A 14162-nucleotide genomic window follows, 5' to 3' on the forward strand; every position below is an offset into this window, starting at 1 on the left:
ATCGGGATCGCCTTCGTTTTTCATACCAAGAAAAGACTATAAACGTGATAAGATGAAAAGACAGGCAATCAGCTGGATCTTTTTATTTTATTTTATTTTATTATATTTTTTATTTTGATATTTTCCTACTGTATTGCTCCTTGTCTTTCTCTGCAATCTGTGTCGACGTCTGTGCTTTTCCTTTGTGTTGAGAACGGCAGATCGTCCTAACGAAATGCATTTTCAGTGGCTGAGTCACATGCTATTGGCACGTCTATCCGATTTCGATTGCCTTTTACCTTTCCAACTAACAAAGGAACAGAAAGATCCACTCCACTCACACAACATTAACAAAAAAAAAACATCACCATGTCCTCTGCATCCATGTCAAAGTTCCTGACCCAGGTCAAGGTCTCCATGGCCCCTTTTTCACCTTCCTCAAAAACTGCAAAGTAAATGATTTTCTCGACAACTAGATCGATCACTTTTAGTGAACAAAAAGGACTTTCCAGATTAACAATCGCTAATACGAATTCGAATGTTACCTTTTTTTTTTTTTTTTTCTGTAGGATCTTCCTCTCTAGGATCATCACCAATGATGCCCTCACTGTAAACCCCGCACTTAAAATTGTTACCGATTCTCATGGAGATGTCTCAAAGCCTGCTACAATCCAGGTTACATACAAGGATGGGAAGACCCTTAACTTGCAGGCTGGTGAAATGAAAGTCAACGACGTCTTGCGTCAAGTTGGAAAGCATGCAAGGAAACTTCAGGAGAAGGAGGATGCTGCTGCATAAATGAACAGGAAAAAAAAAAAAAAAAAAAGATGGACACATGTCGGCAACGAACCAAGAGTGAAGCAAAGTATTGCAGCCAAAGTCATCATTATAATCATTTACTTGGGAGGGAGAGCCTGGTTGCATACCAAATCCATGTACAACAATTCGCAAAAAATAAATATCTCGATCTCAATTAATTGCAAACTGTAGCTTGAGTTTATAGTGCAACAATATGAAATAGACCTTTGAAGGAAAAAAAAAAAAAAAAAAAAAAAAAAAAATCAAGCCCATATAGTGGATATAGAAGGAGGCATTGATCTGCCATGTGGCAACTTCAGGATACAAAGAGTGTGTGCAACAAGAGAGGGAAATGATGATCATATCTGATGATCGTGACCAAGCTAACCCCTATTTTTTTTTTCCTGAATGTTTAAAAAGAGTGCATGTGATGTCAGGAAGGAGACACGGTGATTCAGGGGGATTGAAGCAATAAGAAAATCTTTGTCATCCATTTGAAAAACGTACCGGAATACATGTCTATTCTTCTCTTCTTCTCTCTTTTTTTTCTTTGTTTCTGTTTCTGGTTTCTTCCTTCCTCTGTCATCCTTCACTTTTCTCTTCATATCATCTGGCCATGACAAGTTCACTTCCAGCAATCCCCAAGAACCATCCCGTCTTTTCCTCACAATCCCCGACCATGACTTTAGGTGTTATTGATGGCCTCGAAGTCGAATACAAAGAGGGTGCCATTTCGCAAATGCAGCCGCAACAGCAAGGAAAGCAACAACTTTCTTCGGGACAGCAGACCCCTCAACAACAACCACCACCACAAGGATGGACCGTGCGCGCACTTTACGATTTTGAAGGCCAACCTGAATTCTCAGAACTATCTTTTTCAGCGGGCGACGTGTTGAAAGTAATCAAAGTTGGGCTTGCGGAGGGCTGGTCCTTGGCTGAAAAGGATGGTGCCCGAGGTTTAGTTCCTGAATCATATATTACTGTAAGTCGGGGCCTTTTTTTTTTTTTGTTTATTTATTTATTTATTTTTTGCTGGCATCTGTCCCCAAGAAATGTATTACCAAATGTTGAAGAAAGTACTCATTGTCCTTACGGTTACTTTTCTCAAGTATATCCATGATTTTTCGGTCTCCCCTGATGGTCATGTCGGCGGTCACACCCAGGAAACGTCCGTTGCATCCGTTTACTCTACTTACTCGACCGCCACCGTTAATACCATTAATACCAACCCACGTAATTCTGTTTTTGGTAAACGCCAATTGAACCGCTTCTCTTGGTTCGTTACCACAGGCGCTGAAGAGTTTGTTTTAACAGGGGGAAGTGCCAATAACCAGACCAACTCGGGCAAGGCAGGGTCCACATCGACAGAAGCAGAAAGCCGTCGTCTCGGATCAACGCATGAATCCAGCCCGGGTGGCTCTATCAGGCAGTCACAGGGGCCCGGGTCGAGTGTTCGGAGTCATAGTGGAGAGAAAGTTATTGAGGATTCGGAAGATGAGGAGGAGGTGACCGAATCGGACAAGCACTATATTCAATCAGGGCCTACTTGGCAAGAAAAGGTCCCTCTGTTCAGTGTCCGAGTACACGATCCAGAGACAAGGCGCAAGATGGCGGGCATGCAGGAGTACACGCTTTTCCATGTAACCTCAACGGTAAGTGAGGGTTTTGGGAGCAAGGATTGATTGGCCATTGTGGGTCCACATTGATAATAACAAGGCATACTGATGTCCTAAATATTGAAATAGTTTAAGGAAGGAGTGTCTGTCACAGTTGAGCGTCGTTACAGCCAATTTCAATGGCTCTATGATCGTCTTGTGACCAAGTTTGGCGCGCTCATTCTGCCACCACTACCTGAAAAGCAATATGCAGGTAAGGAGAGAGCTCATAGTAACAGATCCAGCAACTTTTTTTTTTTTATTGACACACACAGATACTAACCAGTAAGCGCTGTTTCCTATGAAAATAATCAAAACAAACAATAAAGGTCGCTTTGCTGAGGAGTTTATTGAATGCAGACGACGTGCCTTGGAGAGGTTCTTGAGCCGACTTGTGCGACATCCTGTTTTGCGCTATTCCGATTTACTGACACATTTCCTAAGCTGTAATGACGATGGCGATTGGAAACGCGCAGAACGTAAGTTCGACAATGATCGAATTACTGGCACAGCTTTCTTCCAACATGTCTACCACCCTGAGTTTAATATCAATGAAGATGGGTAAGCGACTTTTTTCTCATTCTTAATTGATATTTATATGTTGTTAAATATTGGACTTTAAATACTAGTATTAATTTATCCTCTATAAAAATATATATTAATCAGGGAGCTTGATTTGGCGGAGAGCTTCAATGCACATTGCAAAGGATCCGAGAGAATCATGCCTTTCTTAATGGACGCATCAACAGCTTACAAGGAGGGGATCGAAGGTATATCAGATCAACCATGTTTATTCAGATACCTTCTCTTCTCCTCTCCCCCATATAACCTATAAAAGATGTATCTACTGACACGCAACGTCTACAGATTCTCAATTCAGGTATAAACGCCTTGGGCTTGCTCTTTTGGCCTTAGTTTCGACCACAAAGGATGGCCCAGAGAATAAAACCCTAAACGATGAGCTTGCATGGTGTTGGCGCGAAAACTGTAAAGGTAAAGGTCACCCCTGAAAAAAAAAAAAAAAAAATTAGTGCTTCCGATCTATGTTTGGTATTTCTCACAACATTCTTCTTTATATTTTGATTCTTAAGATTGTTTACGCTTAACTAAGGCAATGCAGACTACTGCAGAGGCTTTGCAGCTTATGGCAGATGTTCATCAGACACACATTTCAGAAGGATGTCAGGATTGGCTTGATACCATCAAAGAAAACGCAACTCCTTCATCTACTTTTGCCCCTGTCATCGATATGCACAACGGCACACATAAAAAACTGGTCGAGGTCTGTGAAAAGGAGCAAACAATGGAGGTAACCATTTTTTTTTTTTTTTTTTTTTAAAAAAAAAAAAAAAAAAAAAAAAAAAAAAGACTTTGCTAGTATTATCAATCTTGTTTTCTCTTTTTACTTAACTTACCTTTGTTTACTTATACCATATTAGGAAATTGTTTCGGAAACCGTGAAGTCAAGATGCGACACAGTTTTTAATATTACTCTGGCAGAAATGGATCGAGCCCATGACGAGCGTGTCCAAGATTTCCGAAAAGGCACCAAGGATTTCCTAGACTCCGAGATTGCTTATCATGAAAAGGTAAAAGGAGGGAAGAGAACGCGTTTCACTAAGATATATAAACTTGCGGAGTGAAACAGATGAATGCATATTAATATGCTTGTATTCTATGCTTCGATGTTAAAAAAAAAAAAAAAAAAAAAAGATGCTTGCCCATCTTAAGAAAGCTCGTGCGGTTTTTGATGAACCATGTTATGACGGCCTGGCTAGCATGCCACGTTTCCGTTCCAAGTATGAGAAAGAGCTGGATGATCAGCGATATCACTCACAAAAGCCTTCACGCCCTGTTTCATCTGCCTCGGTTGCCTCAGTATCTAACATGGTCGGGGGTGTAATGGATGGCATGAATGGATTAATGAAGACCAAGACACGAGCTTCAACTGGGAGAGGCCTCATGGGATTCTGGTCTTGATAAAGATGGAAAAGGAAGTGGAATTAGGATTGTACAAGCGAAATAGTTCCATTAAAGAAGTTGATTAAAATAATCTTCACAATTATTGTAACAACCATATTGAAGTTATCAAAGAACGGTACTTGCTCTACCTAAGAAATGAAAGTGAAGAAAGCACCTGTAATTCTCGGCCTAGGAAGCCGTAGCTCCGTAACTTAAACAAACTGTGAGGGGACCCAGTTGTTTAGGCAAATTATCTAGTTCTCAATATTAGGAGCCAAGAGGGAGGTGCACCGTTTCATATCCGAAATGACACTAGACTCCTGTCATCCGTCTTTCAGTGGCTAACGTTGTGGCATTTCCATCTCCGAAAGCTCCTGAGAATGTTCAGACGCGACACGCACTTTCGCACAAATCAAATAAGGCAAAAACAAAGCCACAGGCAGATTCAATACAGTTTTGCTTCGGAGATTCGAGGTTGCACAAGCATAGCGCAAGACTAAGTCCTTTTTCTCTTTTACACGAAATTACACATTCCACCACTTTCTTCCCTTTGTAACTCATTTCACTTGAATTCCTCCTCCCTTGCTTCCTTCATGTTCAGGCTTACACGATCTCTAATGCAGAATGCAGCCTCTGCTGCATCACGACCTGCAGGTAAAAAATAAAAGTACCTTTCGGCGCATAATTGTTCATTTAAAAATTAATCATTCGCCATTCATTTAACATGTATTACTTTTCTTTATTAATAAGGCCTGACTCTGCGCCCATTCGCTTCTACTACGACTATTCATATTTCAACTAACAATAAGGATAATACTCAGAGGACGAAACCGTAAGACATGCGTCTCTTTAATCCCAATTGAGGCTCAGTCTGTATCTATTTCGAGTCCTATGTATGTTTTATATGATTATTAAAAAAGAATATGCTTTTTTTTCTTTTTTCTTTTTTTCTTTTTTTTGTTACTTTAATCCAAATTAGTAAGACAGGGATTGTGCTGATGAACTTGGGAGGCCCTTCTAAAGAAGCTGAGGTGCACGATTTCTTATTGCGCTTGTTCTCGGATGGCGATTTGATTCCACTGCCTATGCAAAAGTATGCCGCGCAGTATATCGCGAGGCGCAGGACGCCTCAGATCATAGACCAATACAACAAAATTGGTGGTGGATCACCCATCCGTAAATGGACGACAGAACAAGGGACAGCCATGGAGAAACTTCTTGATAGGATTTCACCTGAAACAGGTAAGAAGATAGAAAAAATGACATCCTGTTTCTTTGGTATAGCAAAATCCAGACATGCAAAGTGACTAACACTTCATCATCAACTCTTGATTCATTGGGTAACGTTAGCCCCACATAAGCATTATATCGCATTTAGATATGCCTCTCCTTTAACTCCCGAAGCTCTAAAGGAAATGAAAGCTGATGGTATTGAGCGCGCAGTTGCATTTACTCAGTATCCTCAATATTCATGCTCAACCACCGGAAGTAGTATGAATGAATTGTACCGTCAACTCAAAGAATTCGACCCTGAAAATAAAATGAAGTGGTCCGTCATTGATCGCTGGCATTCTCACCCTGGCCTTGTTCAAGTAAGTTCCTCTGGCTTTTTTTTTTTTTTTTTTTTAAAAAAAAAAAAAAAAAAAAAAAAGCTGTTACTTCGCTATACCAAGGGGTCATAGATGTCTAACATTAACTACTATTTTTTTTAGGCTTTTGCAAATCACATCGAGGCAGGATTGGACAAGTACCCTGAAGAGACCCGGGATAAAGTTGTGATCATGTTTTCTGCCCACTCTCTGCCAATGGATACGGTCAACAAGGGTGATTCATATCCCTCCGAGGTCGCAGCGACCGTCAACGCAGTCATGGCAAAGCTCAAATACAAAAACCCATATAGACTTGTTTGGCAGTCACAAGTTGGACCCAAACCTTGGTTGGGACCGCAGACAATCAAAGCTATTTTGGGATTAGGTGAGAAAGGACATAAGGATCAACTTTTGGTCCCAATTGCTTTTACAAGTGATCATATAGAAACGCTTTTTGAATTAGATTTGGAATATGGCGAGGAGGCGCATGAGGTAAAATCAAATTAGACCGGACTATTAATTTGCAGATACTACGGAAATATATGTCTAGCAATGTAACGACAGTTCTTCTGACAGTCCTCCATGCTTTCTCTACTATACGTTCTTCTTAGGCTGGTGTGACTGGATTGAAGAGAGCAGAGTCATTGAACGCAGACCCAGTTTTTATTGAAGCGATGGCAGATATTGTGAAGAATCATTTGGAGGAGACAAAAGACAAGATCACCATCTCAAAACAATTCTCTGTACGCTGCCCTGGCTGCACAAACGAGACGTGTGGTCAAATGAGAGATTTCTTCCGTCAACAATAGAATTGAATATAAAATATAAAGTCTGTGGTGCAATATCAAATAGATATTAAAAAAAAAAAAAAAAAAACAAATGAAGTTTGTTTCCGCTGTGTTTGCGCTGATCGCGCGACTTACCAAAAATAGCAATAGAGTTTTCAATAGAGAAAAAAAAAAAAAAAAAGCTCCATCAGCTTGGTTTTGTAGCATCTTGACATCAACACAACTCGATCCGCACAACTCAACATACTACGACATTATTTAAAAAAAAGCATACCATCATGCTTAGTGCCTCATCCAAGGCCCTACGGGTCACTGGAGTTGTCTTCGCTGTAATTCTCACTCTTCTTCTGCTCAGAGTTACCTTTCGTCAGTCATCATTCGAGCGTCGTCGGTCAAGACTTCGGTAAAAGAAACAGATATACATATTTAAAAGGACAGGAAATTGCATTGAAGGAAAGACTTGACCATATATCAAAGGTTATTAATTCCACTCCCCTCTTTTCCTATTACGCTTATAATGTTATGACGCTCTCTATAAACACACAGCATTGAAGAGCCTGTCGTTGTCATATTGGTTCATCCTTCACCATCCATCAACAAGGCTACCAATTTTGAACTGAAGAGAGCTATTGCTAGGACATGGGCCAAAGATGTAGAAGATTTCGGTGCAGCAGTCTTTTTTGTTGGGGAACATGATGGTGAAACTGTGATGCGCCGACCTAGTGAGTTCCAGGGAAGAGCACAGTCTCTGTCTTCCAGGTTTGGTCCTGGTTCCTTGATGGCAAAAGAGGGTGCCGAAGCAGGAGCAGGAGCAGGGACAGGCGGAGGAGGGAATGGATACTCAAAACAGGAACCAATGCGAAAGATGCTCATCCCTTCTGTGTTGGAAAATGGACAAGCAGACAACCCTTCTGGCTTTTTAAAGGTAAGCATTTGTTGATTTTTTTTTTCTTTGGACAATTTACAATAATTAACATTGCTATTTATTGAGGATGTTTGAGAACTCTAGATTTAACTCTACCTCTTACTTCTAAAAAAAAAATTTACTTTAATTTAGGCCTATCATTTCTTGTACAACAACACCAATTGGCATGCTGGCCCCATCTTCCAAACCTATCCATTCATCCTAACGACTGATACAACTCATTATATCCATGTTGAAAATTTGGTCTCCACTTTGCTGTCTTCTCGTCCACGTCGACTCTTGACCATGAAAGACGACACTGCTTTCACAGGAGCTCTTTCGGAAGCATCAGAATGTAGTGCAGAAAATTTTGGCGATAAAGCCTCACCAACGTCGTCACAACCTTCTACTGATGAAAAGAACAGTCCTTTGGATCACTCTCATTGGACTTTATCCAGAACTCATGTGGTATCAAAACAGCTGATTGCCATATTGGGACCACATCTGCGTCAATGTATAAAAGCTGCTGCGTCCTCCACCTCATCAGCATCAACATACTCTCAGGCCGGAGAAGATTTTCAACGCTGTGTCCGAGAATGGGCATCTAATCCTTTGTTTTGGAAAGACGGTTATTGTGGTCGCTTTTCAGCTTTGCGTTATCAAGCACCTGCCCCTGATTCGACATTAAGATCTTGGGGAGCTTCTCCTTATTCTGTATCCTATGCGAGCAGGAAGGAACGCAGAAGCACCCCTCAGGAATTTGAAGAATTCTACCAGATGAAGCAACAAGAACACACATTGGTCAAGAGAGAGTCTCAACAAGACGGCGGTAGTAGCAGCAGCAGCAGTGACATCGATAGTGATCGTATGGCTGAGTCAGAAGTTGAGAGTACAAGGAGTGAAAAGAAACCAGACGGTCCTAAACTTCAGCCCAGAGGTGATAGTTTTGAGGGGAACCCACGACGATTACTTCAAGAGTTAACATCTTCCCCTTCTGGATTACAAGCGCATTGGATAGTAGCATCAGGATTAACACAACCAGAAGATTTTAAGCTTGTTTATCAAAGTCTTGCAGATCGTGAAGAGGAGGAGGAAGAGAAAGAGGAAGAGATTTTGGAAGATATTGAATATTAGGATTAGAAAGAATCGATTTGGACATTATTTAATAACATAAAGCATAAACATTAGTACTATTTTTACAACTATCTTTTTTTTTTTTTTTTTTTTTTTTCGATACCAGATAAGGACCTAAATCATTATTTCTCTCTTTCAAGTAACTTATCAACGACCCATAGAGCTGTACTCGGCTCAAACCTATGATTTGATCAACTGAGGGAAAACATGACACAAAAGTAAAGTAAGCAAGCAAGCAAGCACAACTCTCTCAAAAGCGGATTTTATTACTCCTATTCACTCATTTTTGTTTTGTAATTCTTTTTGCTCTGGAGTTATTTCAACCGAGCCCCGCTTCTGTCTCTGTCGTTGGCCTGTAAACGATATGTTCTTCAATTCTTCTTCATGGGTTGGCTGTGCCTGCGAGGTGGTTGTTGCCGTGGCAGCTTGGTCAGCAGCAGCCCTCATTCTCAGTAACTGAGCTGCCTCCAACATGTCCCGTTTGGCTTGCTCCATCTTTTGTAACATCTCTTGTCGTTCCTCATGTAACGATACAATTTCAGCAGCCATCAATTGAACCATCCTATGAGCCTCTGTCTCCGTCATGTTCAGATTTTTGCCTGCATATCGTTCCGTCATCGCCTTGGCTGCCAGCCGTGCTTTTCTAGTCAGATTAGGATCTGATAGTGAAGACGACAATAATGGAGTAGTTTCACTATTGGTTGTATCCACATCCTCACTAGTATCTTGGGCAGCAGTTTCAGCATCACCATCATCATCATGTGTGGAGCTGAAGCTAGATGCAGAGTCAGACATGTTGATGCGACTAGTGGAAGCTGGCTGAGCAGGGATTGGCACTGTCAATACCTCAGCGATCATATCAGGGTCCTGCCCAATCAATGAAGGTAAATCCAGAATATGTCGAGCCTCTTTTGATACTATACATGGGCCGTTGTTGAAGTCTTGTGGAGGAAATGAAGGAGTCGTGATGGTATTCATGGCAGAAGAGTCCAGAAGTGGCGAAGTCACTGCGGGTGTTGATGTTTGTTGAGGGGGCGATTTGATGGCTATGGTTTGTCCTTCTCTTATTGGCCTTGTACCACTATGATTTTGATGATTGTTTTTTCCTGTACATGTACCTTGATCGCTCATTTTCTTGATTTGAAGCCCCGAGTCAAAGACAGCTGTAAACATGTCGCCTGACGGAGCTGGGCTAGCACTAGTGCTTTTTGCTCTAATGGATCGTCGTACTGACCCTTTGTCGCCATTGCCATTGCCATTGCCATTAGCACTATCATTACTACTTTCTGTTGCTTTGGACTCTTTGCTTTTACTAAGGGACGCACATTCAATCAGTTCCGTGTAGAGTCGTCTAGAAAGGGGAGAAGGGGAAGCAGGTCTGGAGGAAATGGGCAATGATGATTCGAAAGTAGAACGAGAGCCTGTTGGAGGTGATAATGATGAAGGGGAACTTGCGGTGGAGTCGATCTCAAATCGTCTCCAACTGTCTTCCGAGTTTCTGAAAGCGAGACGGCTAGGACTTTCATTTCTGTTTTTTCTTTCTCCGTTGTTGTCGCTTTTGTCTATATACTCTATCCTATGATCAAGTCTATCTTGCTGCTGCTGTTGTGCCCGTAGCTGTTGCTGCTGTTGCTGCTGTTGCTGCTGTTGCTGTTGTTGCTGTTGCTGTTTTGGATCGAGATGCGACCATTCCACCGTTGAAGATGTATCTTTGTGCTTTCTACTGGGGTCTTTAGAATCACTAGGAAATGCTGGATGATAGGCAAGTACACTGGCAAATCGTTGAGGAGAAGGAGATGAGGATCGAGAGCGCAGATATGGCGAACGGCGGATTGATGAGGATGAAGGAGGAGACCCGGGTGAAGGCAAATGTGGGGAGATGGATCGAGGCAATTGAGAGAGGTTTGTTCTCACGTTGGAAAAGAGTGTTGGTTGCATATTCTATGAGAGAAATGAAATGTGTGTGTGTAGGCAGAAGTAAAGAAACTGTTTGGTTGTAGAAGAAAGAGATTTTTTTTTTTTTTGTGTTGCATTTTTTTTCTTTTTTAAACTCTAGACTAGGGTTGTATTTTAAAAATATATATGTATGATAAATGTGATAAACTGGGCACGTGCTTTAAAGTCCCATGAATGTTGCCATTGAAATCATCAACCACAATATCCTTAAACCCTGAAGTTGCTTATCGAGGCTGTGGAAACTATTGCTATTGGCACTTGACGGTGATGTTGAATCAATTCCTGTCCCTTGAGGGTTTTGTGATCCAGAGGTTGTTGTTGGTAGACTTGATGACGCGGGGAGTGTAGGACCGAACGGATTTCCACGAGTTGTGGCCTTGGCTCCAGCAGAGCATTTACCATCAGCTGTACACATGCTATTTGCTGGACAACATGTCGTTTGATTTGGACACACGACAGGATGTGTAGATGGACAAGCGCAATCAACACCTTATATATTTAAAAAGAAATCGTAAAAATGTCAATGCTCATGTAACTTTGATGTACTTTGTGCTTAGCAAAGCTCTCGTACATTCTCTTACCGTTTGCAGCACATCCATACAAGCAGCAGTTATTTCCACAACGGACTTCATTCTCCATTGGACATCCGCAATGCCCTTCTGACGTACACTTGCCGTACTTTAAGGAAGAAGAGAAAAAAAAAAAAAAAAAAAAAGGAAGAAAGAGAGAGATAAGGAAATAATATCAAGTAACCTTTAAGTGAGAAATGATAATAATGATAGTTTGACAATGTATACTCACTGGACAACAGTACTTTTCCCCACAAGTGAATGGAAATAGGGAGTCGCAACATCCTCCTACTCCTGCGGTGATGGAGCAGAGAGTACCACCAGGACAGCACTTGCCATTGCTGTGAAGAATTTTTTTTTTTTTTTTTGAGAAGCACAAACTTTGTCAGTTGAAGGTTGAAGGTTGATTGGGCGGTAAAACAGTTCAAGGTTTCAACTGGTCCTGCTGAAATTAATGCAATTTAGGCGGGAGAGAGAGAGAGAGAGAGAGAGAGAGAGAGAGAGAGAGAGAGTAAGGGGGAAGGGAGGAAAGAACTGTACGAACCTGCAACAACCGAATCCAGGTGGACAATTGCAGTCTGCTCGCTTATCAAGGGTAGAGGAACTATTAGCAAATATTGGAGCGAGAGATCGGACAGCAGATAGAGAAGGTTGATAGGATGATCCTTGTCCCAAAGTTGTAAAGGCATTGTAGCCAGAGTCCAGAAATATTTTGCCAGCAGCAGCAGCAGCAGCAGTGTTGGGTGATACTATTCTCAATGCCTCGGAAGTCGTCTCTGGTGATGCTATCCCTGTGACGAGGAATGTGCTGCTACAAGCGATTATGATCAATGCTCTTATAGATGCTGCCAGCATGTCGAAAAATGTCCTGCTGGGGAAAGGGTTGATAAAAATAAAAAAAAAATGGAGTTGGGTGACTGTTGTTAATTCGGGCGGGTTGGATCTTTGGCTGCAGGAGGGAAAGAGTGAGTATGTGAACAAGAGAATAGAGTAGCGAGAGAGACAGAGAGAGAGAGAGAGTGGAAGTTGGAAAAAGGGAATATGTCAAAAGAAAAGAAAAAAGAGGGGATCATCATGACAACCAGTTTGAATAGAGCTTTATGTGGACAGTGATCGCTAAAACATTGCTCACAATGAAATGAGAAAATCACCGACGAACTAAACTTTTGTGTGGCATGCATAGTGGGAACCTTGAAGGAGGGACAGGGGCGGATGAAACGTACATTAAAATCGTCGGGAAAAGTTTCATTGTTCAATAAGGCTAATAATAAGGTATAAATACGTTGGTAACACCAGGTCCTCTTGACACGATTCTCAGGATCGAGGGTGTGAACAATGTAGATGACAGGTTGTGAGCTCATATCAGTGTTAATCATATATATAGATATATACATATATACATGTATATATATAACATCATCTCATCAATCTTAAAGGTTATGTGTATTAAAAATAAATAACTCTACTTCAATGGGAAGCGGTCAATAGTCTCCTGGATGGCTCGCTCTCTCCATTCAAACCATGCGACAGCTTGTAATAGGCTGTCACTAAGATCATCTCTCTTCTCCACTTGATCGTACCAGTTCCTGATGTTAGAATCACACCAAACATGAAATCGACTGGGGCTTGACATTATCGATCCCTTATTACCGCTGCTACTGCCTCTGCTGCCATAATCATCCCTGTCTTTATCCTGCCCCTTGTTATGGATCCAACCATCGACAATTGCCTTCGACTGGCCTTTTTTAGTATGATAAGTTACTCTATCTTTAGCAGAACCTCCTGAAAGAATCTTTGTTCTCCAGTCTTCACCCTCGCTCCGTGATAATCCATCATTGGGTTTTTTTGCATTGGATGCTGCACCGATCCCCCACCATTTTGCTACTGTTCTGGGTGATATAGATTCTATTGAGATTTCTTTTCGATTGCCCATGTTGGATATCATCACTTCTTCTTTCCGTTGATCATTAGCTGCCAATGTAATGGAAGTAGAAGCAAGCCTTTTATGGTCTTGGATCCATGCTACCAACCAAGCATGAATCATACCCTCTACCACACCACACTTGAAGGTTGCGTCCAGAATAGCGTGCATGCCAGCAGTCCTAAATCGTTGCCGTTCCACCAGCACCACTTGAACAGAATCACTACACATGATCTTGCGCATAATTTTATCTAATCGTAAAGCAACCGCTCGATGATCAAATGGTACAGATGACGCTTTTATCTTTGGGCTCTTTTTTGAGACCTTCTTGAGATTAGCTGCTGACTTGCTCTCGGTGAGGCTGTCTGATAAGTTAGAGTCATCCAAAGATGGCTCTGTCATTAAAGATGCACCACAGGGTCCTGGTGGCAGATCCCTAGTCTCTATCTCTCTTTGTGGGTTATCCTCCAATGTCGAAAGCAAATCTTCAACAGACCACCGCAAGATTTCACCTTCTTTTGAGAGCTCCACCCACGCGAGGTTTCGAATGCCTATGTCAATGGAAACGACAGATTGAGGTAGGATCCGATGTTTGATCTGCTCTAGGAAGCACCTCTGTGGGATGGACTCAAAATTATCCTGCTGTGGTCTTTTTAAGTCAAGCTCTACTTCACCATGAACTGATGATCGTTGAGACTGGCGCTCGATCTGATGTGCGATCGAGCTCAAGTAGCTGGTCAACCGATTTACAAGGACTGGCTTTGTTCCAGAGAGCTGCTGGCCTGTGGTGGTAAGCAAAGCCATCAGATCTTTGGTTTTAAGTCTACGAGCAGAGTAGGAAGCAAACAATTAAAAAGAGAAAGATCATTATAAACATGACACAAGGCGTTGTAAAGTTTGAGGGTGG

General features: G+C 41.7%; 6 protein-coding genes across 6 annotated transcripts; 4 read left to right on the forward strand and 2 right to left on the reverse strand.

Annotated features, from left to right (window-relative positions):
* Nucleotides 1–363: 363 nt before the first annotated feature.
* Nucleotides 364–777, forward strand: BCR41DRAFT_308105 (hypothetical protein; the record flags this gene model as incomplete). The annotated part of the gene is made up of 2 exons (XM_022020894.1): nt 364–431; nt 549–777. The coding sequence occupies 2 exons, from the start codon at nt 364–366 to the stop codon at nt 775–777; spliced, it is 297 nt and encodes a 98-aa protein (XP_021879921.1).
* A 517-nt stretch (nt 778–1294) lies between these two features.
* BCR41DRAFT_338204 (hypothetical protein) lies at nt 1295–4475 on the forward strand. Its single transcript, XM_022022106.1, has 9 exons — nt 1295–1759; nt 1887–2429; nt 2523–2646; nt 2762–2993; nt 3099–3202; nt 3300–3425; nt 3524–3741; nt 3872–4021; nt 4146–4475. Exons 1-9 carry the CDS (start codon nt 1394–1396, stop codon nt 4410–4412), a joined length of 2130 nt encoding a protein of 709 aa, XP_021879922.1. The 5' UTR covers nt 1295–1393; the 3' UTR covers nt 4413–4475.
* Nucleotides 4476–5011: 536 nt separating this feature from the next.
* On the forward strand, nt 5012–6792 carry BCR41DRAFT_371885 (ferrochelatase mitochondrial precursor; the record flags this gene model as incomplete). Its single annotated transcript, XM_022026639.1, has 6 exons — nt 5012–5048; nt 5145–5226; nt 5374–5636; nt 5745–5986; nt 6107–6475; nt 6595–6792. The coding sequence occupies 6 exons, from the start codon at nt 5012–5014 to the stop codon at nt 6790–6792; spliced, it is 1191 nt and encodes a 396-aa protein (XP_021879923.1).
* A 175-nt stretch (nt 6793–6967) lies between these two features.
* Nucleotides 6968–8863, forward strand: BCR41DRAFT_387535 (hypothetical protein). Its single transcript, XM_022027906.1, has 3 exons — nt 6968–7174; nt 7318–7696; nt 7829–8863. The coding sequence occupies exons 1-3, from the start codon at nt 7050–7052 to the stop codon at nt 8807–8809; spliced, it is 1485 nt and encodes a 494-aa protein (XP_021879924.1). The 5' UTR covers nt 6968–7049; the 3' UTR covers nt 8810–8863.
* Nucleotides 8864–9031: 168 nt separating this feature from the next.
* Nucleotides 9032–10859, reverse strand: BCR41DRAFT_103834 (hypothetical protein). The gene has a single exon (XM_022019327.1). It carries the CDS (start codon nt 10745–10747, stop codon nt 9086–9088), a length of 1662 nt encoding a protein of 553 aa, XP_021879925.1. The 5' UTR covers nt 10748–10859; the 3' UTR covers nt 9032–9085.
* On the reverse strand, nt 10837–12449 carry BCR41DRAFT_103813 (hypothetical protein). The gene is made up of 4 exons (XM_022019326.1): nt 11879–12449; nt 11567–11675; nt 11347–11443; nt 10837–11254 (listed from the first exon to the last, which is right to left on the reverse strand). The coding sequence occupies exons 1-4, from the start codon at nt 12187–12189 to the stop codon at nt 10926–10928; spliced, it is 846 nt and encodes a 281-aa protein (XP_021879926.1). The 5' UTR covers nt 12190–12449; the 3' UTR covers nt 10837–10925.
* Between the last annotated feature and the right edge of the window lie 1713 nt (nt 12450–14162).

Source organism: Lobosporangium transversale, assembly GCF_002105155.1.
Source record: "Lobosporangium transversale strain NRRL 3116 chromosome Unknown BCR41scaffold_26, whole genome shotgun sequence".
Taxonomy (NCBI): domain Eukaryota; kingdom Fungi; phylum Mortierellomycota; class Mortierellomycetes; order Mortierellales; family Mortierellaceae; genus Lobosporangium; species Lobosporangium transversale.